Raw genomic sequence first — 22,032 nt, forward strand, 5'->3', positions numbered from 1 at the left:
GGCCATTTAAACGAGTTTTAATTGGTTTCCATAGGCCGCCGTGTTGATAAGATAGGTTATCACTGTATAAAACCTACAACAACCGGTTGACAGGTTGTCTTAGTTGCAGTCCTCGAAAACACAGCTATAAAATTCTATAAAATTGAGGGCAAGGAGTGAAGAGTACAAAGTGAGTCGTCGCGCAGTCTCCGACATAATACACCATTCATAACAAATGTAGTAGCCAAAAACGAAAGGGGTGGGTGGGGCAAGGGAAAGGTGCGTCAGACAGTCTCAGGTCCAGTGGAAATTTACAAGTGTTTTTCTTCTCAGCCGGTCGGACTGAAGCCAGATGGACAAAGAGACTGGCAGTGAAAAAATATAGTTTATTTTTATTTTAAATTGGTAACCATTTGTATATTATTTAACTGAGTTTGACAGAGTTTTAAAGTGGAAAACGGAAAACGTATTAAAATTTCGTGGTAATTTTCCATTGACCACATATAAATTGAAGGGATTTCATTAAATAAACTTTGCTTTCGTTTTTGTTTTATATCAATCTGGTTAAATCCTCTTATAAGTTTCCAAAGGAGCATCAAGCGAATCTCAACAATTTCCCTTTTTGCCATCCAATTTCTCCAGAAATCCATTCCATTTTGAAACTATTCTTTTATTACACTCAATTATTTTTTCCAGTAAATACAATTTATTGAGCTCGTTTAGAAATTCCGTTCTTTTACTTTAGCCAATCGACAGAAAACGTTTTGATTAGTGATTTCCTTGTATTGAAAAGGAAAAAAAAAACTATTTGCGTGTGTCTCTCAGTATCAGTATCTTACAGATACATTTAGACAATTACAACTGACTGACGGCTAGATACAATTGATAAGCCCTTTGTGGGCAGGTTTTAAAAAAAGATCCCCTGCCCCAATTCAATGCACGTGGATTAAAAACGTATGAAAATCAACGAGACACGCGTCAGTCAAAAATATATGGGATTGTTGGGTATATGTATTGAGCTACATCTGCCCAGGCTTAAATAAATTATTAAAATTAGTTTTATATATAAATATCGACAGATCAACAAGCCTACGTATTATAGAAAAATAAATGTTGAAAACAACAAATCTATTCCTATTAATAGTTTAACTTTTAAGATTTATTTGTATTATTTTGAGGTAAACAAACTTTGTGGATTTAAAGAGAAGATAGAAAAGTTTTTTCTTCTACAATTCCATACAATATGCTTGTGCTATTTGCCTTTGGACACGCAAATCACGCAAGAGGTGAGCTGGGATGAGCTGGCTGATAAGCAACTCAACTCACTTAGTAAATCGCACTTAAAGATGTTCCGAACAGTTCAGCTAGACAAGAAGGCAAACTGATAAGAAGACATAAACAGATGAGTTGATAGCGTTTCAGTTTTTCAACTGAGAATTGCCGCTCAGAATATTTCGTTTTTGATTTACTTTTAATGAATTTCAATTGTCGGCCATTTAGCAGCCAGCCATACGTCAGCAGCTGTGAAACAACAAAATTGAATAAAAATCAAAATAAACAAAGAATTCGCTGTTGAGTTGAGACTGCTTAGAACAAGTTTTGTTTTGTGATTAGCTGGCATTTGCTTATATACTTTGATAAGCACATTCGGTAGTTCCGTTTTTATTTAAAGTTGATAAGAGGCTTTTCTGTGTTGAGCGGCCAAGGGAACACCTTGAAGCAAGAGTCTAACATACATATATTTTTCTGTGTGTATAACGGCTAGTATACTAGTCCAAGCAGCTGTCTGTCAATACGTCCATCAAACGGTTTCCCTTTCTTTGACTATGACAAACATTTTTCTGGGACGATATTTGGCACGAGCAAATATAATAGGTATTTGATTTTCGGAAATTGCAAACGGATGATGGAAAGGTGTGGCGTGATCGAAAAAAAGTGAGTGAAATTAAAAACTGGGAACTATAATAAAAAAAAAAAAAATAGCACATATATGGATGGGAAAAATAATTGGTCAAGGAACTATTGGTTTAGTGGCACATAAAAAAAAGATTTCTAAGAAGGCTGTTAGTTAGATAATATACTAATTTCAACGGATCTTTGGAAATACAAATCATATTCTAAAAAAATATAACCGCCGTAAACCTTTGCCATAAAATAAACAGTTTAAATGAACGCTCAGTCAATTTGTGACTGCGTGCCAGTATTTAGTTTATTTTTGCTTGACCGCACCAGAACTGCCCGCAACAGGTCATAAATGATTTTTCGAGTACTGTACTGGGGTTTGGCCACTCATCAGATGCGAAACTAATGCGTCAGACGGGACAGGAAAAAAGTAAAAGTACGAGCGCAAATTGCATTTAAATCGTCCGGCTGCTGCAGTTTTGGGCGAGCCATTAAATCGTTTTATGATGGCGCAGGTTGCAGAATCTTCCAGGTAGAAAAAGATACAGGGGCCCGCCCGCTAATTGCATTCGAATGCTCACGAAATTGTTGTAAAGAGATACGACCACGGCACGTGTGGCTAATTAACTTCTGGCCGAGTGTCAGGCACCGGGAAAATGTCTCGACTTCTCAAGGTTTATACGCTTAAATATATATGTCTAACCTCACTTGGAAATCCTTTCTATATAAACGATATATCTCGAATATACATATGTATGCCTCGTTTATTTTTAAGCTGTTTGGTTGAATAGACTTTCATCTTGACCTGAATTTTTCCGATGTTGATACTTTTTTCTGATTCTTGCTTTTTCCTCTTGTTTATTTCGTTTTAATACAAAAAAAATCTCATTGAATATGCATTGAAATTGTGTTTGCATCTTATCCTTGTAAAAATTTTTTGTGCTATAATTCAATTGAAAAATATTTGGGCCACTTATTTGACAAGTTTTGACTAGAGGACATACACGCTAAAAACCAATTACTCATGAAATTATTCTAATTGCGTTTAGTGACATGGAACATAGTACAAGCTAACAGACAGTTGAAGCTGTCAAAAATGTTAGATTTAATTTGAAGTACTTTAAAGACAAATCAATTTCCCACCAAATAAGATTTAAAATAATCTTTTCGTGGTTATAAAGGGAGAAACTTTTGAAGTATAAATATAAAAAGTGCAATGAAAGCCTCATGTCAATAAATGTAAGAATTGGCTAACCGTTCTTAATAAATAATATTCCAAACAGTTTTGTCTTCCCCAATTAGTTTTCCCAGAAAACGATTAAACCTATTCAACATTTGGTCACAAATCAAAAGTTCTATCTTTCACCTTTGCCAAAAGGGTCTCAAAACTTGGTAAACAAATAAGCAGAACAAAGAGGAATCACAAAAAAAGGAGAACACTTCACACAAAACAAAATGAAGAGCCCCACAAAAACAACCATTAATGAAAAATTAAAACTCAAAAGCGAACAACAAAAAATGCCCACAAATAATCATGAATTATTCAAGGCCAATCGAGGCAGCCACAATAACACTATTTGATATAAGTCCATGTGTGAGTATCGTTCGATTTGTGTGTTTACTATTTTGTGGTCTGCGCCCTAAGCTTTCGCGTAAATAGTTCTTTTCAGCATACTCTATCAAAACTAGGGTTTCTTATGTAAATTTAAAACATGCTATGTAAAAACATTGTGATCGCTAAGCAAGAACACACTTAGGGTACTTGAAAATTCGTTAATTAACAAATATTTTATAATGCTCTATTTGGATGATTTTGGTGAGCTAATGCGAAATGGCTTAATTATTTTGTTTTGCTATATATTGTATGCTCAGTATCTATTTTTGGCAATAGGTTGTCAGAACGGCTAATATATTCCCTCCCACCCTAACAAGAACTATTCAAACATGTCAACATAATTTTTATTTCTTCAATTATTGTGTGGAATTTTTTGTAGCATTTTTCCCTTTTGTTTTGATTGAAATTTATTCAATTTGTGTGTGGAATAATTTCAACTGCCTCAAAAGAATATCTATATGTATATAACTGTGTATATATGGGTAACTAATTGACTTACGCGACCATAGACCAGCAGAAATAGCTGTCTCATTTTTATGAAATTTTGTTTTGCTTACCTGCAAAGAGAAGAAGAAGAATAAAGAGTGTCAAAAATGTGTAAACAAAAGAAATGCCGAATTTTTTTAAACAAATAAATAAAGCTGTCAGCGGGAAAATATATTTTTCTGAATATATCTGCCTAAGAATATAGTAAATATTGCTTCTTATTCTTAGAATTGCACTAACGAAAAATATTTATTTATAACGGATACAATAAAAAATGCATTTTTAGAAAATCTACCTAACACAGCTTTGATAAGAGCGCTTCTCTCCAATAACGGTTTTTTTAATTGATTTAAAGTCGGATATGTACCGGCTACTTGCCAGTAATAACCCCTTTTAATATTGTATTGAATCCGTTATTGATTGAGTGAATTAAAAGAATTTACGAGTCAAATTCAAATCAGAAACGAAGTGTTTCTAATAATTTATATACTTTTTAGAATGTTTCTTAATAAAAATTTCCCCCGCTATTCGCAGCCAGATACATATTTCCCAATAGGTCTTTAGTTGAGTTATAATGCGGAAGCTAAAGTCGCTACAGTTTTGTACGGGGGTCTAAACACACATTCGTAAGCACACACATATCTCTTTGATATATTTATTGGCGTTTTGTTTTCGTAGCGACCGAGACCAAAGGCGGGGCCATAGTAAAATAGAAATGCTTATGCTCGGAAAAAACTTTCTGTGGGGGCCTCAAATTGCCAGTTCGTTTCGTGTTTTGTTTCGAATGACATATTGGTGTCAATTAAAATGCAAAAGGCCCAAAAATAAAGTCAAAGACAAAGGCAGGGAATAAACAAACAAACCGACCAACACACATTAATCATCCATTGCAAAATCTTTTTTAAGTTTAACGTTAAGAGAGAGAGAGAGAGAGAGATAGAGAGAGAGAGAGAGAGAGGGAGAGGGGGAGATCGTCATGTCTCGAGCCAAACGCGTTTCGCGTTGGTGTTCGATCATGGCCAAATTTAAATCATGTGTATAAGTCGGACGGTCCCCAGCGTAAGGTAGGTGTGTCTCGGCCAATTGCCAACGCGCACGCCACGCACACGCAGCGAATTTCTGATTTTCTTAACTCGGCTGAGATCAGCTGGGTCCAGTTCAGATCATTTGCAAGTAAGTTGTCGAACAGGTCCCCCAAATAAACAAAAAAACAGCGCGTCGCACCTCAACTGAAATCGATTAACGCATGTATTTAAATCAGTCGATGGCGTTGCCGTTTACAATTAATTGATGTCAGCAATGCACTTGAAAACATGGTAAAATGCAAAACTTAATTAGTTGTAGGCATATAATAAATTATATGTGTGTGTGTGTTTGCATTTGTTAATGATTAATGATTGGATTAGATATTTGAAGTTAAAAAGGGTTTCCCTAATTTTGTTCAAAATTGAAATTAACAAAATCCGACTGTATTTGTTTAGTGAATATTCAATTAAGTTTTCCCTTTCAGAAATTACGAAATGCCAAATTGAACTAGTTAACATAAAATTGTATTACCTCAATTTCAAAAAACCACTATAGAAATCAAAAGCAAAGTAAATGCCCATCCTTGACTCTGAGTAAACCCGAAACTTATCTGAGATCGTTAAACCACTTTTATATCCCTGTCCGAATTCATTGGCAAATTTATCAGGTAGCCCTCATATAAACAACCTACAAACAACTCGTAATTTAACAATATAAAACTCCGCCAAACTCACTGTGATGTCATTAGCCCAATTAGAAAGCAAGTGCCGCCAAAACCCCGAAAAACCAATCCACAAAATCGGACCCTGAACCAGACAAATTGCTGCCATCATTTTAACCATAATAAATTACTTAAAATATATACACAGGCATAACAGCAAAAGATTAAAGCTTTAGCAAAAAATAAATTCGCTTTTATTTATAGCATTTTTAGTCAATTTTTGTATGATGTTTTGGGAGCTTTTTCGTATGGCAAAAAAAAATATATTAATTAGGTCAGCAACTGTTTTTGTCATTTCCCAATAATATTTTCATTTGAGTTTTAAACAATTTTTGCGTGAATGAATAATAATTTGCTGAGTTGCTGCTTGGCAACACGATTGGAAAATCGAAAAAATGGGCAAAAAATTGTAAAACTTTAGTGGTTGTCAAGTACAGTAGTGTGTGACAGGTGGACAGCTGATTGACATATTTAGTTGTTGTGCAAAGTGGCACACAGACCATGGGCCAAAAAAAAATAATTGTTCACCCGAGGGGAGAAATCGACTCTGATGATCACGCCTCTTTTGTCGACACACCTCCCACAAACATTTTATATCTAGTTTAACGACACCAAAGGTCAATAAGAGCAGCAGCAAAGGTCTAGGGTAGAGGCTGCCAAGCTAAAGTTGAAAAACACTTTTCAGGGTTTTGTGGTTATTTTTTGCTCACTCTTGATTACCTTTTGTTTTGCTTGATTTATCATCAGCGCACATGTTTGCAAATTAAAAGCGATTAAGAATACATTGAGCTTTGCTTCCTGCATTTTTAAAGCGCTTTTTTAATGATTTCTCTCGTCTGATTGTGTAGCGAACACAAAGACGGAAGATATCGGCTAGAGTTCAGCGTATATGGCACAAAGGTCAATACATCTAAGCCACATTTATCATATTGAATTGTTCGACTGGGGTATTAACCGAAGACAAACGTTCAAATCGAACGACTGCGTATAATGCAATTAATTTTACTTCGTTTTAATTTAACCACTAGCCAAGCCAAACCAGTTTGTGACGTTCACAAAACTTGTTTAAAATTTAACATTGTCAAAAGAAAAAAAAAAGCCACATCAATACCAGGCTGAAAGTCAAAGTGTTGTGACTTAGAAAATGTTTTTGGCAAACATTAGGCATTTCGTTGTGGTTTTTAAGTTCCGCATTAACGCAGACAGGAAACTGGCTGTCAAAGCAGAGAGATGGATGAAAACAACCCCCTAGCAAATATTAAAGAGCTAAATTCATTGCCTTCTGATGCGCTGTTGACGTCTAATTAATTTTGATATTGAGGAATCTTTTTTGGCAGGCAAATTGTTTGCTAATTAAATACTAATATATGAAATTAAATTTAGTTTATAGGGGCTGGCACACTTACACCCCTTCTTAACATTCTCGTTCTCTGATATTTTTTGATAAACTTGAAAAATAGACTCAAAGTCCACTTCACATGCCAACCCTTGAGGTTTTTAAATTTTTCAGATGTACGCACAAAATTAATTTCCCAAAGTGTGCAGATAAAGCAGAATTTCCTAGGGTGTTTTGACTTCATCTGCTCCAATGTGAGTTGATGGGCCCAGAGGCAGAGTGTATACGTAATGTAGAGAATTTTTCACTGATCTAATATTTCGATAAACAAAATCTGGGCATAAAATTGACTTGCACAATTCAATTGATAGTGCACTTTGAAGTCCAGAACTGCAGACGTGAAGAAATTTGCAGTGCACTTTTGTCCAGTAACGACCGCAGCACCAAATTTGGTTTCAATTTGCATTTGTATATTATGAAAATTGGGAGCACTTGGCAACAGTGGCCCGCTGGCGAGCAAACATAAACGAAAATCAACTGCATCGGGTCTATAAGTGTGTGCACATGGGCATATACGGAGTAGACATGTATTGGCGATAAAACTGACCCACTTTTGGAACTGCAATGCACGTACAAACAAAAACAGCGGGCAGCCTGAACGACAATTGCAACTTAAACTAAAGGCTATCTCGTCGAACTCGGGCGTCTGGCTGGGAGCAAAAACAAAAAAAAAAAAATGTTGAACGTCTGGTCTGGTCGAGAGTGTTTAGATTGGATTTTTAGAAGGGGCAGGAAGGAGGTGGGGCGAAACAAGTTTCAACCTAGCACAACAAGGCGGCTTGGCTTGCATTGCAAACAAAAAATCGCACACAAAAAACCGAAGTTCACACCCAATTGCAAAACACCCACGGATTCAACCTTGAAGGAAACATACAAAGTTCGATTCGGGGAACTTTGCTCGCATGAACTCTAATTGCAGTGAAATTTTCTCGCTAAATTGTGGCATTTGTGAGTCATTGGGAGTTCGTCGCTGTTGCCGGTGGTGGGAGGTTGGAGGGGTGAGCTCATCGCCGTTTGGGAAATGTTAGCTCATTGCCCGCCCGGCTACCTTTCACTGTGCCACTTACTTGCCCACACTCCCTCCTCGAATCACAACGATTTTCGTCTTGCATTTCGCGAGAATAAAAAAGTCGCCGACCTCGACGGAGGGGGGAAAAAACAAAAGGCCAGAATCAAATTTCTTCGAGTTCTAAAGAAATCTCTTCTGGGTATTTCGTGTTAAACGTGTCCACATGTATTATGTATTACAATAGCGCAGAGATCATCATCCCAGGTATTGAGATACTGCATGTTGTGACGCAATTTAGGTCTGAATAGATGACGTCAGAACGGTGGCTGTTACAACGTCTAATGTATGACATTTAATGTGTTCTAGTAGAAATGATGCAACAGTTAGTAATGGTTGAGATATATTTGGACTTAAGCAAGATACTTATTTAGGTAGGTTTACAATTATTGTATTATCGGTAATTAAAAGATAACTTGCTTATTGGGGGATAGTATTCATTAATCATGTTTTTCCAACAGCTTTTAAAACTAATCGATAATGACTTGGTGAGTTTTTTTTATAAAGTGCTTATCATTCTGAACAACATATAAATTGAGGACAGGAGACAGTCCTTTTCAGGCCATCTGATTTATCTTTTTCGATATTTTTCGTGCTTTGTCACGAGCTCAACACCAGGACTATAGCTATAAAGTACAGACCAGGCTAGATCAACTGATAGACACGCGCAGCGGGAGCCTTTGCGGCAGTGCCACGTCTAATTAGCACTTTACTGGTCCGAACCGTTTGGGCTTGAGATGGATAGACAAAGCGACCGACTGACCGACCCACGATACAGATACAGATACAGATACAGATACAGTATCGAATTCTGACGTCAATTGTTTGAAAATTGCGGTGCTGCGCATTGTCAATGCAATTAGACAGACTGGGCGATAGATCATGATACGGCCAGAGATGGATAATGATGCCTTGTAACTACTTGAGCATTGGTTATGGATACTCGGACTTCCCGTAAATGAATCGTTTCGGACAACTGTGATTCCAGCGCCGGTGGGATCATGTAAGAGATCAGGGAAATGTCTTTAGATAGGCACGTGGCCAGAACACGCTTTGTGTGCCGGAGATAAACAGCATGGTTGCAAACTTAGGCCGATGTTTACCCATCCTATAGATGCCTTTCTGGCGATTCTTGTGTCTGTGTTAGGCAACCATCGTTGTTTCCCTTTAACCGATTGTCTGTCATTCTTATCGTCTAATGTCTGGCTGTCGAGGAAAAGTAAATTATTTAACACTATTCTTAAGGCTTGTTTTCCCACTTCGCTTTCGCTGAAACTCCCCACACTTGCACAAATATGAGACACCGAACAAATCGAGTGGTAAAAACCCAACACAAGTCGACCAGGCCAATGTGTTCATATTTTTATCTTATCTGCCATGCTTTTTATGGTCTTGTTTATGGGCTCTGCATTTTGTTTTTCACAAAAGTTGAAGAATAAAGCCAGCCAGGGGCTCGACAAAAGTCAAGCCATTCGATCAGCACATCGGCCGAAATAGGGCTTCATAAATGTCATTAAGTCATTAAGTTGTCTTAGCAATCCGACTTATCATTGTTATCTTGTTGTTTTTCACAACATTTTCTTTAATTGTTGAAATTGGTTAGGAAATTTTGGGTCTTTATGGTTTCCGAATTGCAAATCACTTTTTATTGGTCTTTGTCAATATTTTAAAGAAGAAATTCCAAAGCAATAAAAATAAAAAATAAAATTTCCATTAAACCAGTGAAACCTTCATCGCTTCCAAGTCCTCACATTTCCTAAACAATAACCATACATTGGTTTTGCTTAAATCTTACCTTGTCTAGAATCTACTCCAGCAGTTTTTACCGATAAGTCTATTATATTCCCTAAGCTTTTATTGTCTGCGCCAGTTCAAATCAATTGCAAATATTAGTATAACCTAAAAGCGTTATCGCTATACTCGGGAATATAACTAACGACTTAATCATTGGCGCTAAGTTTTATTCTACTTTATTCTTTTTTTTGTAAGTAGTATGAAGTGGGAGAGATTAGCATAAAAATTGGAGCGTGAGAGTGGCTGTCAAGTATTCCCTATAGAAAACATATGCAAAAGATTGTTCCCCGAAGAGCTGTAAGCAGCAAAAGAGTCTTTAATCGTCTTTTCTGGGCCTTATCATCATTAGAATTTACTTCCATTTACGCAAAGTAAAACTGAGAAATGTGCAAAAATCGGTGACGTCTCTAATTGAAGAGTGATAAAAGGAAAAAAAACAATAATGTTTGTTTAAGGAAACAAAACGCTTCCGTCTCATCTCTTTCTTTACGTACTTTGCATTTGTAAAACAGGAAAAGACTGTCGCAAAGAGACTGCTGCTAATAAATTACATTTTATTTGACGCGCCTTTCTCGGGCGTAGGCAACAAATGACTAAAAAATGCATCCCATCTTTCTGACTCAGCCAAGGAATACGCCACAATCCGTAAAACCGCAGTCCGTAATCCGCAATCTGTGTGCTCATGTCCAATACGTGACAACTGAACCGAACGGAATGAGTTTAAATACCATACATATATATGAAAACAGATCAAGAAATGGGAAATGTCCTAAAATATGAATGATATGCGACATATGCTGGGGCTAGAGAACTTTCCTGAAGAAAATTGAGGATACACCTGGTGGAAAATATGTATAAGAAATAGATCACTTCACTTAGCAAGCATTATAATTTTGAGACTTTTGCAATTAAAAATAATAATAAAAGGAGGAGATTTGGCTGGGGATGTGTCACAAAAACGATGATCAACTTGAGTAATTTCAATAATTATCTCAAAGCAAACACAATTCTTATTTTTCACATTTTTTGGCTTTATTTGCTCTTGAATTGGCAAACAATTTATGGCATTTCTGAAGTGTGGCATTTGCAGGCGGACGAGAGATAAGCAATCCACACAGAAAAACAGTGTGCCATTTTGTAAACAAGACAAAAGCCTGATAAGCGCCGCCGAGAAGGGAAGCTCGTAAAAATATCAGCCCCAAAGTCTCGTACACAATTTTATATTATTTCATTTTGCACCAAGGTCAAAGGCAACAAGAGAATTAAACGCATAAATTCTGCGGCAAATGAGAGTTGAGAGGGTGTTGAACAAAATGTGATGAAAACGAGCATGCTTGGATGCTTGTGAAAAATACTTTCACAAAGTGAAAAAGGGGAAAAACGTTTCTAGGTGAATAGAAAGGAATTCAAAAAGAAAGAAGAGAATCGAAATGAAATGAAATGAAATACATACTCTGGCCCAAAGAAAGTGGGGAGAGCAATTGAATTGACCCAAATGACCATTATGGGTGGCAAGTTGCAACTGCAACAGAGGCGGCCACTGTCTCTCAATTGGATTTCGTGGAAAAGGAAAAGTTGATTGACTTTAAATGAGGCAAAACAAAGGCTGCATGCTGTTGCTGTTGCCACTACGCAAAATGTGTCATCAAGTTCCGTTTGGAATTTTCTATTAACTCCGTGACTTGGTATAATAAATACGCAATTATGATGATTTATTAAAAGAGAAATAAGAATTGGGGAAAACAAAAGCGTGTGAGAATATACTCTGAGTTATGGATTTTAAAATGCCTGTTTATGTAGTTCTTGTGCTCTTAATTTTTCCCAAAGATATATATTGATCTTCTTATCTTATGATGTATTCATAAAAGTACTACTTTATCACATAGAAAAGAAAGTTTTAATTTCCAGATAACGTTTAATCAATTACTGATAATAAATACTTCAACATTTATTTTATTAGGGTTGGCAACAACACCGTCTAAAAGCAACAAAATGGCCTAAAACAGCTAATATCATTGAAACTTTTATTTTGACTGATTGCAAAAGCGATTACGAGCTCGATTAGATTGCCTCACTTAAGATCAATTCGATTGTTCTTTGTGTACAGCCGTAAACCATGAATATCGATGGTTTTCCATTCATAACTCTCGACACAGTTCATTTCAGTTCATTGAAAAAGACTCAAAAACAATTGTCATCTTCATCGGATTGTTCATTGTTTTGAGAGTCTTGTACTGCCTTTTAATTGGGTCTAAATATAGAATCTCCATTGAAATGCATGCCCACTCTGTACAGAGCATATTCAATTCAATTGAACTAAATTCGTACTTTATGCTCGCAGCACATAGCCGAGAATGAAGAAGGAGGGCCACTTGATTGAATTGTATCTTTCTTACGAGCATTTCGCTCCACTCGAAAACCTTTTTGATGGGCTTTTCATATTACTTGTAGCTATTTATGGACTGCTGAGGCTTGAGACCTTGCCTAATCGAGATTGAAAAGGGACCATCAATATAAGTACGCATCATTTGCATTTAAAAGCAACGACTGCTTTCACGGTCAAAAGTTCAAAACCGCTTGAGGCTGACTTCACAATGTTTTCAGACATTATTCCTTTTTTTGTGCCTGATAAGAATTTTGTATGGCAACTGTAGTCCATTATAAAGATTACCGATTTCATGTTATTTTTCCAAGTCTTATTAATTTGGCGCTGACAATTTTACTGTATTTTGTGTTAAATTTATGAGTTTATAGCAATACTTGTAATTGCCTGAGATAAAACAATTACAAATTAAATTGAATTCGAACTTACCATTGCCTGTTCGATTTTGTTGTCAATCGCAACTGCACTTGTTCCAGATGCACTGAAATAAATGGGTGGAAAATAATTTAATTAATTAATTGTGATATAGTGTAATTATATATAATTATATATATTGCAAGATAGCCAAATATGTAGCTTAGCCTCTTTCAAAAATTTAACAAACCCCCTTATCACTTAATCAGCATCATCTGTCCTCTCAATTAAAAACAAATCAAACACCTATTTTTTATTGTAGTTGCCTTTTTGAATGCCTAAAGAGTTTTGCTTAAGACCTTCGAATGGAAGTTATTTTTGGCGATCTGACCTTGCTGATGACAGCCAAAAATTGAGGTCAATAGACAATAAAACTTCCTCGACTACGCAAAAAAAAAAAAACGAATTTCAAATAAAACGCAAATCTCCCCCATCTAATTGCAATGCCAACTGAGCAATTAAATTGTTATACGACCAAAGTGAAAGATGAGTGGTATAAAAGAGCTAAGACTTTTGAATCGAATTTAAATCACATATAATGACTTTTATGAAACCAAATCGGATTTTTTCCTTGCCTCACGGTTGGATCAATCAAAAGCTATTTGGCATATTTTTTTAATTACTGAGTGCAAGCAAAAGCGCAAGTTGTTTTAACGCTTCGTCGATCAATTGACATACAATTATAAAACAAAAATAACTAAAAAAAATCGTTGCAATTTTAGAAGTCTAAGTTGCATTATATATAGTAAAAGAACAGTAAATATAGCTTTAAAAAAAACAGTTTTGTATTTCGTTCCAAAAAATGTATTTATACATTTATTTTAGGGCTCATCTCACCTAGAGGTTTAAAGAGACCCAAAAAAACTTAGTTGTGAGCCGGCTTTTAACGGGATAGGTTTAGAAAAACTTTTCAAGGACGAAGTCCGATAGCCAAATTAACGGGTTTTTAAGTGAGAATTGCTTTTTAAGCTTTTAAAGTTCACGAAAAATCGAACAATGAACTCAGCAAACGCCTTTTCTTTTGGATAGGGATTTTGTTTTTCTTGTCTGACATTTTATCAAACAAAATCGATTTAAATTGTTGTTTTAAAAATTTTTTCCTCACTCAATAATTTTTAATTATAGAAAAGTCATGATAATATGAGTGTGTCATCAAATTAGATGGCTTCAACGACAGTTCACATATGTGAAGTAATGGAAAATGAATCACTTGGGAGCAAGCGTAAACGTCTTTTTTTAATGTGATAATGATTTAATATTTATTAAATCTATTAATTGTGTCCTATATAAATTACGTAAACAATTTTACAAAAATTCATTAGCTAGAAGTTCGTATAATACAATACAGTTATATATTTGCAGACCAATTGAAACTGAATATTTTTTCAATTCAAAATACATCAACGCAAAATTTACATTCCAAAAACGGCTAGAAAAATAAAAAGTAAAATAGACAAACGTGAAAATGCAATGCGAAGTTTTAATACCCTTGCTGTTTATAAATACTTAATACTTTTTAATAAAATAAAAGTGATGAATAAAGATCAAATCAAGTGTATGGGCTGAATTTGCGGCATGCAAAATAATTAAAACCAGTGGCAATAAAGAACGATATGTTTTCGAAAGCAGGCGGAGAAACCTGTGGTTACCCCCTGTGTCAGCCGACAAGGACGAAAGCCGGAAAGTTTCTTAACCTGCCAGAGGAGTCAAGGGAACTTAGTTTACGACTTTCTATATCATCTTTTGCCTTGCCTGGAACAAACAAGGCGGGAAAAAGTAAAAGTCTCGCCTTTGCATCCAGACGATCGAGTGCAATGACTCATGTCGTGACTTTTGTTCTCTTTCTTTGGGCTATGAGCACAAACAAAAGCCAACGAAATAAAATAAAATAACATTTATTCGCCAATGTCATTTCGGACACCGGTCAATGGCGTTTATATGATTGTAGTTGTTTACTTAATGGGCATTCGGAGTTTTTGGCGTAAATTGGTTTTTCGCATGGTCATTAATTGTAATTCATTCGGCTATTTTAACAAATTACATACTTCTTAATTAAATTGAGGTGAGTGGAAATTAAACCATTTTAAGTGGGTATTCGGGTATATTAGGAATTTTTAAGTACCCCATAAAGCCGAAATTTTAAAAAAAGGGATTTATTGGATAGTACCGGAATTTATTACTTTCAATTTGAAGTAAATCAAGACAGATAATGATTTCAACATTGATTAAGGTATTCGCATAAAATATAACACCAGTTTTTAAATTTATTCAAAGTTTTTTTTCTTTTCCTAATTATAAATTTATAAATTGAGTACAGTTCAACTAGTTTATAATCTGATTACTTTGCGTGCCTACAACTCCGGTCAGTTAAGTCCTCAAGAACTTTAAATCTATAAGTTAAAAGTCGATAAAATGGAACTGCTTCCAAACTATGCATTTTTAAAGTAACTTTGACTTGATCATTACAATTAAGTTCACGTATTTCTCCCACCTTTCTTCTTATTTGATTAGAATGCCCACATACAGACTATAGCTATTACGCACAGCTGGCGACATCATCAGCAATCAGAGCAGCATTTGTTGATTTGATTTCTTTATCATCTCACTAGGTGTTATCAGCATGAAGTCCGAAAAATATAATTAGACACGAGAAGCAAACCAAGTTGGTCAAAGCATGGTAGACAAACAAAACAAAATAAAGAAAGGGCAAGCTAAGAGGGAACAAAATCACGCGACCGACAAAAAAAAAAATAAAAAAAAAGCCAAACGAATTACAAACACATTTTCATTATACAAACGCAAGAAGAAGAGGAAGAAGTAAAAGAGGGAAGAAAAGTGCAAAGTTTATGAAGGTTCAAGCGCCTTCATCGAACGCTCGTAAAAATAACCGTGATGTCATTTATTTATTTACTTTTTTGCTTCTCTTTTGGGTGCTAATTTAAAGATTATTTATTTGCTATTCGGTAAACTGTCTGAGAGGTTTAATATGCCTCAAAGTAAAAATTGTGTCAGTGACGAAAACAAGCGAAAACAAGCAGCTAATTTTCTCTATAATAACTTTGTTCCCATGGGAGCTATAAGTTTAGACTTACATATGTACTACCTGCAGGAAAAAAACTTTCGGGAAAGTTTTATGCAGGTAAATAAATGGTCAATAACACCAACAACAATAGAAAATGATTTTTTTTAGTTGAAACCTAAAAATATAATTTTTACTTCTTTTGAATTAATAACAAATTTTTTTAGACTTTTGAATTCTATGCATCATTTATATTTGCAACGAACACGCTCATCAATACGTGCTTATCGTATCGTTTTTCTGTATTTTTTAGTTGTCGCCATCGTAGACCTGGCAAATTTTTCTTTCATGCACTTGTTTCGACTGGCAATTGCAGAAGTCAAGTTACACGACGCCAATAAGTGGTTTCAAATCCCATTTAATCAATTTGAATTTGCGCATTTTCTGTGAATGAAATGCTGGCAAGTGCCAGGCTAATCCCTTGATGAATGTCACTGCTCTTTGGCATTTTCTCTCTGGCTATTTTCATTCAAAATATCAAGACTCGATGACTTTTTGTGGGATTCACACGAGTCCCCAAACTGTTTTCTGCATTCTCGCAATTGTAAACTTGCGGATACCGATTTGGGTTTTCTATCTAAAAACAAAAATTGCCAGCCCAACAAAAAAAACCTCCGCTGACTCGGCAAAATCAAAGAATGCATAGTAAAAACAATTATACCGAAATTGTGATCAGGCATTGCTGATGTAAGCGAAAGGAGAACTTGGCATATATGTTTATGCCATCTCTGCGATTCCGAATTCGTCGATAATTTCACGACACTCCGGCATGGCATTTTCTGAAGTGTTTATTTGCATTTGATGGTCTCAAGAGCCGGAGCCGGGAACGATGACACTGACTTTACGACTCCAGGAAGTTGGCGAACGAAAACAAAACACATCGTAAAACTGTTCAGCAAAATATAAACAATAAGCAGTAGAGAAAAAGCGAGCGTGTGAAGTTATGCCAAAGCTTAAGGCACGGAGAAAGCATTTGTGTCCGATTTCTCGACTTCATGGTGTTAAATTGAGATTTTCAGAGTTTTAGCTTAATTTTAAAAGAAAACCGCTCTTTGGGTATAAACATTTTAGAATATTTTAAATGCCATTATTATTTAAATATTTAAATAATTTGGAAATTGATTTACCTATTTATGTAAGATGATAAACTTATTGGTTTCTTCTTCCTTGGAATAACTTGAATTAGGTTGTATTTCGAATTTACAAATAAGCATAAGGTATGGGTTTTTTTTTTATTTTGGGGTATTCAACTTTGAACCGCTTTTTTTCTTCCTAATCATATTTTTCTTGACCGACAGCCTCTCCAAAAATAACAAACAAAGCGCAACCATAGAGGCAACTATAAAAATGGAATCAAACAAATACCAAGTCAAAAAAGTGAGAGAAAAACATAAAAAAGGATACATTTGCCCCTGACCCAAATAAAACTGAAATCTTGAAAAATACCCAAATGAAATAAGCGTCTATATAGAGAAACGGAGAAAAAGGGTTAAAAAAAATATATAAAAAAGCTGGTAAAAACAAAAACTGTTGAAAAGAGAGTCAAAAAAGAGGGAACTGAAAATCGGGCGCAACGAAATGGTCCAATACCAAGACCGGTTCACTTTACCGCCTTGTTGTAGGAAGCCTTAAAGTGCCAACGAAACCACCGTAGAAATGTCGCCAACTTGGCAGGCTTCATAGCAAGAGACGCGTGTCCGCCTGCTCCTCGAAACCCCTTTCCTGGATTTCCCCGCCCATGATAATGCAGCTTTGCAACAAGTTGCCTAACTGGACGTAACGGACAGAAACAAAATGAGGTCAGCGCAAAAAAATAGTATTTTATTCAACTAACGATGCGTTGGCCCGTTTTCCGATGATGTAAGGCCCCATAGACAGGAAGCAGGCAGTAACCAGTCTTTTACATATAATTTGATTATTCGGTACGGTTTAAAGTTGATATAACAAGAGATTTACCTAACAATTCGTTAGAAAACTTGTCTCTTAACTGTCAATATTTATAAAAATTGCATGATTTTATAGTGATTTTTTTCTCATTTTTCTTATCACAAAACAACTTCCCATAACCCATTTCTTATCCAACGGGAACTTAATTTACCAGTATAATTAGGGAGAAAGGCGCCGCTGACTTATCTCAACGATAAATATTTATGTATGCATATAAAATCAACACAACTATGTTATATACCTATATTTATTTTCGCCATCTACAACTTAGCACCTTGAAGAAAATTTGGCATTGTATGTGCCTTACTTTGATCTGATAAAAGAGCGCTGCTATGCACGGGCTATAATTTAGGAACCATTATTGATCATTATGATGTCTGGAGTTCGCTAATTGATTTCCTAAGCTGAGAATCACATCAGGTAAGGGTCGGAAGTGTATATTGTCGCCATCTATTTATAGCAATCTGCTCAATTGTCGTTTGCTCACTTGTCTAGGTTTGTTTTCCTTTCGCTAGCAATTCACACAAAATTGCACAAATTAGCTGCTACCAATTTGACAGTTTACTCTAAACAAGCATTGGACCCCTCTAAAATTAGTCACAACTGGGTTTGTCAATCATCTGGCGATTTAATATATAACTGTTTTCCGATTGAATAAGTATTGTGCCCAGAAACGTAAGTCTATTTAGCGTCAAAGCTCACCTTAAACCTTCAAAAAATTACATTTCGTCAAATTCGAGTTTTTTACGCTAACAACTTACATAAAAATAAATCCACATCTAAAAATACAAATAAGGTAATTCTGTCAAATTAAAATTTAAGTAAATAGACGTTCTATCTTTACAAAAATAAGTTCTTAAAGCTTGTGCAAATTTTATAAATAGCAAAACCCCATATAAGCAGTTCCATAAAAGGTTTCTAGTAGCTTATTTAAGCAAACTGGTGGGCTAAAAACAATTTTATCTCAAAGATAATGCCGTTTGTAAAAAGAGCTACTGTTTTCCCCACCACACTTAAGTCCCTGGCCAAATAGCTTTTATCTTGCGATGACCTCTTCATCAGTATGTTATCAACATGGACAATAACCCCCACGTTATCTAGCCAATGTTTGTTTTCCCACAGGCTACATTACTATTTTTACGAGGCTTTTAATTTAAGAGATCTTATGGATTTCACAGTCCGAAAAGAAGATCTTCATTATGCTAAAATAATTTTTCCTACCTATTCGTAAGCTCCTTTGACAAGGGACTGGTTGTCTTGCGTATCAAAAACATCTTAAAAATATTTAATTTATATCCAATTAAAATTGATCTTAATTGATTTCGAATTTCAATTGGAATTTCGAAGGAATACCATTGGAAAATTCTTATTATGTTTTCCGGTATTAAAAAAAAGCTAACAATACAACATATTTAGGAATTTTATTTTTTCGGCTAATCGGCAAACAGTTCCTATTGCATACTCACTCTGGTAGAAAGTAATCGATATATTTCATAACTACTTCGCGAACGGGATCCTGTTGCTTGCCCGAAATACTTGGATACATATCGAAATCCATTTTGCTGCCGGTAGTATTATTATTGTTGTTGTTATTGCTGCCGGATTCAGTTTTCATTATCGATATGACGATAGTAAAATGCGTTGGTAACGACGTGTTTCTTTAAAAGTTTGAAAAACTTTTTATGTTGAATGCTTTTAATGATATGTATGGAATTTGGTTGGTATTTTTGTTTTTTCTTATTTTTATATGACAAATTTGTTTGAGGAGGTCGCAGCTGCTTCTTCTTATTAGATATATACACACACTTTCGGGAGAGCGGCAAGGACAACTCGTTTCAGTGTGCGTGTGCAAACAGTTAAGTCTTTTCTTTTGACCAGCTTCCCTTTTAATGAGTTTCACTTGCATTAACACATGCACTTTAAGGTGTTTGATTTGTAGGTCTATTTTATGTCTTTAGCACCCAACAAACAAAACAACGAACTAAGGAGCTCTTTTATATGTTGCTGAGAGAGGTAAAATTTTAGAGAGTAAGGTCTTTCCCCTCTCTTTTGCTGAATGCGGGCTTCTTTCTTATTCAGCAACTCCGCCTCTCTCCCTCTCTGCTTTCTCTTCTGCTCTCTCTCACTGAGTGAAAATGTTAAAAATGCGCGCGAGATGTTTCGCCGTTTTTTTTTCTTTTCTCGGTATTGTTTGTTCAGTTAAGTGTCTGACTTTGCCAATTGTTTAGGCTTCTGTTGCAAACAATTTTGCCAGCTTTTGTTTTGTTTTGGGTGAAACTGAGTCCCCACAGACGCACGAACAAATATTAATATTTTTCACACAATTAACAATATATAGCAACGGAATAAAATAAAAGCCCAAGCGACCAAAGCGATTCGAAGTTGTAACTTCAAGGCGATTTTCGTGTTTGAATGGAAAGAGCATATCTGAAAACGCTGACGTCGAAATCGCAGCCGCCGCCTCTGCCGCTGCGAGAGAGGCAAGGCAGAGAGCCAACATGAGTGCTCACCGTGCAGCAGCAGCAGCAACAACAACAGCTTTTTGGTGGTGCTTTTTGAAAATTTAAAGTTATTGGGAAGGAGAGGGAGTTCAAGAGAGCCGCGAACTGAAGCTGAAAGTTGTCTTTGCAAAAAATGCAAAGCTTGAAAGCTAAAGTGGAGCTTGTAATAGAAGGACAACACTGAAAATGTTCAAAAAGCCATTACTTTAACAAAGTAAATAAATAGCTTTTAATGTGTTAGAACAAGTCCAATTGTCAAAATTTAAGTTGGTTTTAAATATTTAATAAGTTATGTAAGATTGCAATTGGAACGAGGAAATGCCAAGATTGAAAGACCTTCATTGTTTTGTAAAGCAATTTCAAGTGATATGCTTACTCACTTATTTTAAGCTGACATCAATAATTTTGCAAAGCTACATATTTTCTCGACCGGAAAAAACCATACGATATGCTGAGTATTTAAATTATTTGTTAGTATCTTTAAAGCCTGTGGAACTTTTTTCCCCCTTTCCAAGTGATTACAACTGCAATGGCTATTCATTAGTAGGCTTCACTGTCTTTTTGTCTGCGATCTTTATTACGGAACCCTTTTTCAAGAGATTCGATGCGATATTCCCAATTCCCAAGTCCAATTCACGTTTTCTCTAGGTAGCATTTAAAGCAAACAAAATATGCATGAAAAATAAACAAACAAGAGATATAAACACAGAAAAACAAGGAAGAAAAAAAAACAGACAAAGCAGATATCTTCCCAATCAGTTAATTTATGAGAGAGAGACCAGCTCTCATACTCTCTGTCACAAACACACGCACACATGGACGGTTAAAAATCAACATGGCTGCTTTTTTAAAAGCTTTTAGCTGAATTTCAGATACAGAGAGCAGAAACCATAAAAATTTGTTTTGTCAGCAGAGAGCAACGGCGAGAGAGGGCACACGCTCATGTGCTGTAACGGCAAAAGAACTTTTGAAATCCAGCGAAGCGATGCAGCAGCAGCAGCAGCGTTGAAAAGAGACAGCAAGAGACTCTCTATGCCACTTGACTATGACAAGATGCCACGTTGGAGGCTCAATAACCCGTGTGCTAACTGTATATTCGTAAGCCAACCATCCACAAATCAGCCCACCTCCCACAATGAGAAATCAGTTTTTCCATATATGTACCTGAACATTTCTGACGCTGTTGCTTTGTGTAATATGATCATAACGTTTATATAAACTAACATACTTTTAAATTAGCTAGCTTTATGTTGAAGGGTTGATAGTGGGGGATATATTTTGGCTTAATCTAAATCTAAAGTTTAAATACACTTTACACTGAAATTTCATATAAAATGTTTGTAAAGTTGTTTGCCCACTGTATATACGAATAATTTAAAAACAACCAAACTAAGCATATTAAGACCCATTATTTCTATGGCGGATATAAAATATAATCGTCCGATCGACCAGATTTCTTTAACGTGATTAAATAACACAGTTTTGAAATGCCATTTTCTGTCAGAATAAAAACTGCAATAAGCTCCAATAAGCTTTTTTTTGTGGTTTCATAAATTGCATTCTGGTTGTTCAAAAACTGTTGTTGTTGTCTGAACAACAAAGTAACTACAAAAATTACTGTTACCTTTTTTTAACAAGTAAAAGCTTACCACCTCCGACATTTGGTACTACCGTTACAATCAATCAAACTCACCTGAAAAGAAAAGAGAAAAATAATTAATAA

The 22,032-nt window shown here is 35.5% G+C and overlaps 1 protein-coding gene across 9 annotated transcripts in view; it reads right to left on the minus strand.

The window, feature by feature from the left end:
• Positions 1-22,032, minus strand: part of LOC128262804 (protein bunched, class 1/class 3/D/E isoforms) — a 99,120-nt gene that overhangs the window by 8,591 nt on the left and 68,497 nt on the right. For 8 of the 9 annotated variants that reach the window (XM_052997319.1, XM_052997321.1, XM_052997318.1 and 5 more), the window contains one exon: positions 12,798-12,849. In XM_052997319.1, coding sequence (XP_052853279.1) covers positions 12,798-12,849 — 52 coding nt within the window. Of the gene's footprint in view, positions 1-12,797; positions 12,850-19,274; positions 20,223-22,032 lie in introns of those variants that run through there. The other variant, XM_052997327.1, reaches the window with a different exon arrangement.

This window comes from Drosophila gunungcola, unplaced genomic scaffold (genome assembly GCF_025200985.1).
Source record: "Drosophila gunungcola strain Sukarami unplaced genomic scaffold, Dgunungcola_SK_2 000001F, whole genome shotgun sequence".
NCBI classification, from domain to species: Eukaryota; Metazoa; Arthropoda; class Insecta; order Diptera; family Drosophilidae; genus Drosophila; species Drosophila gunungcola.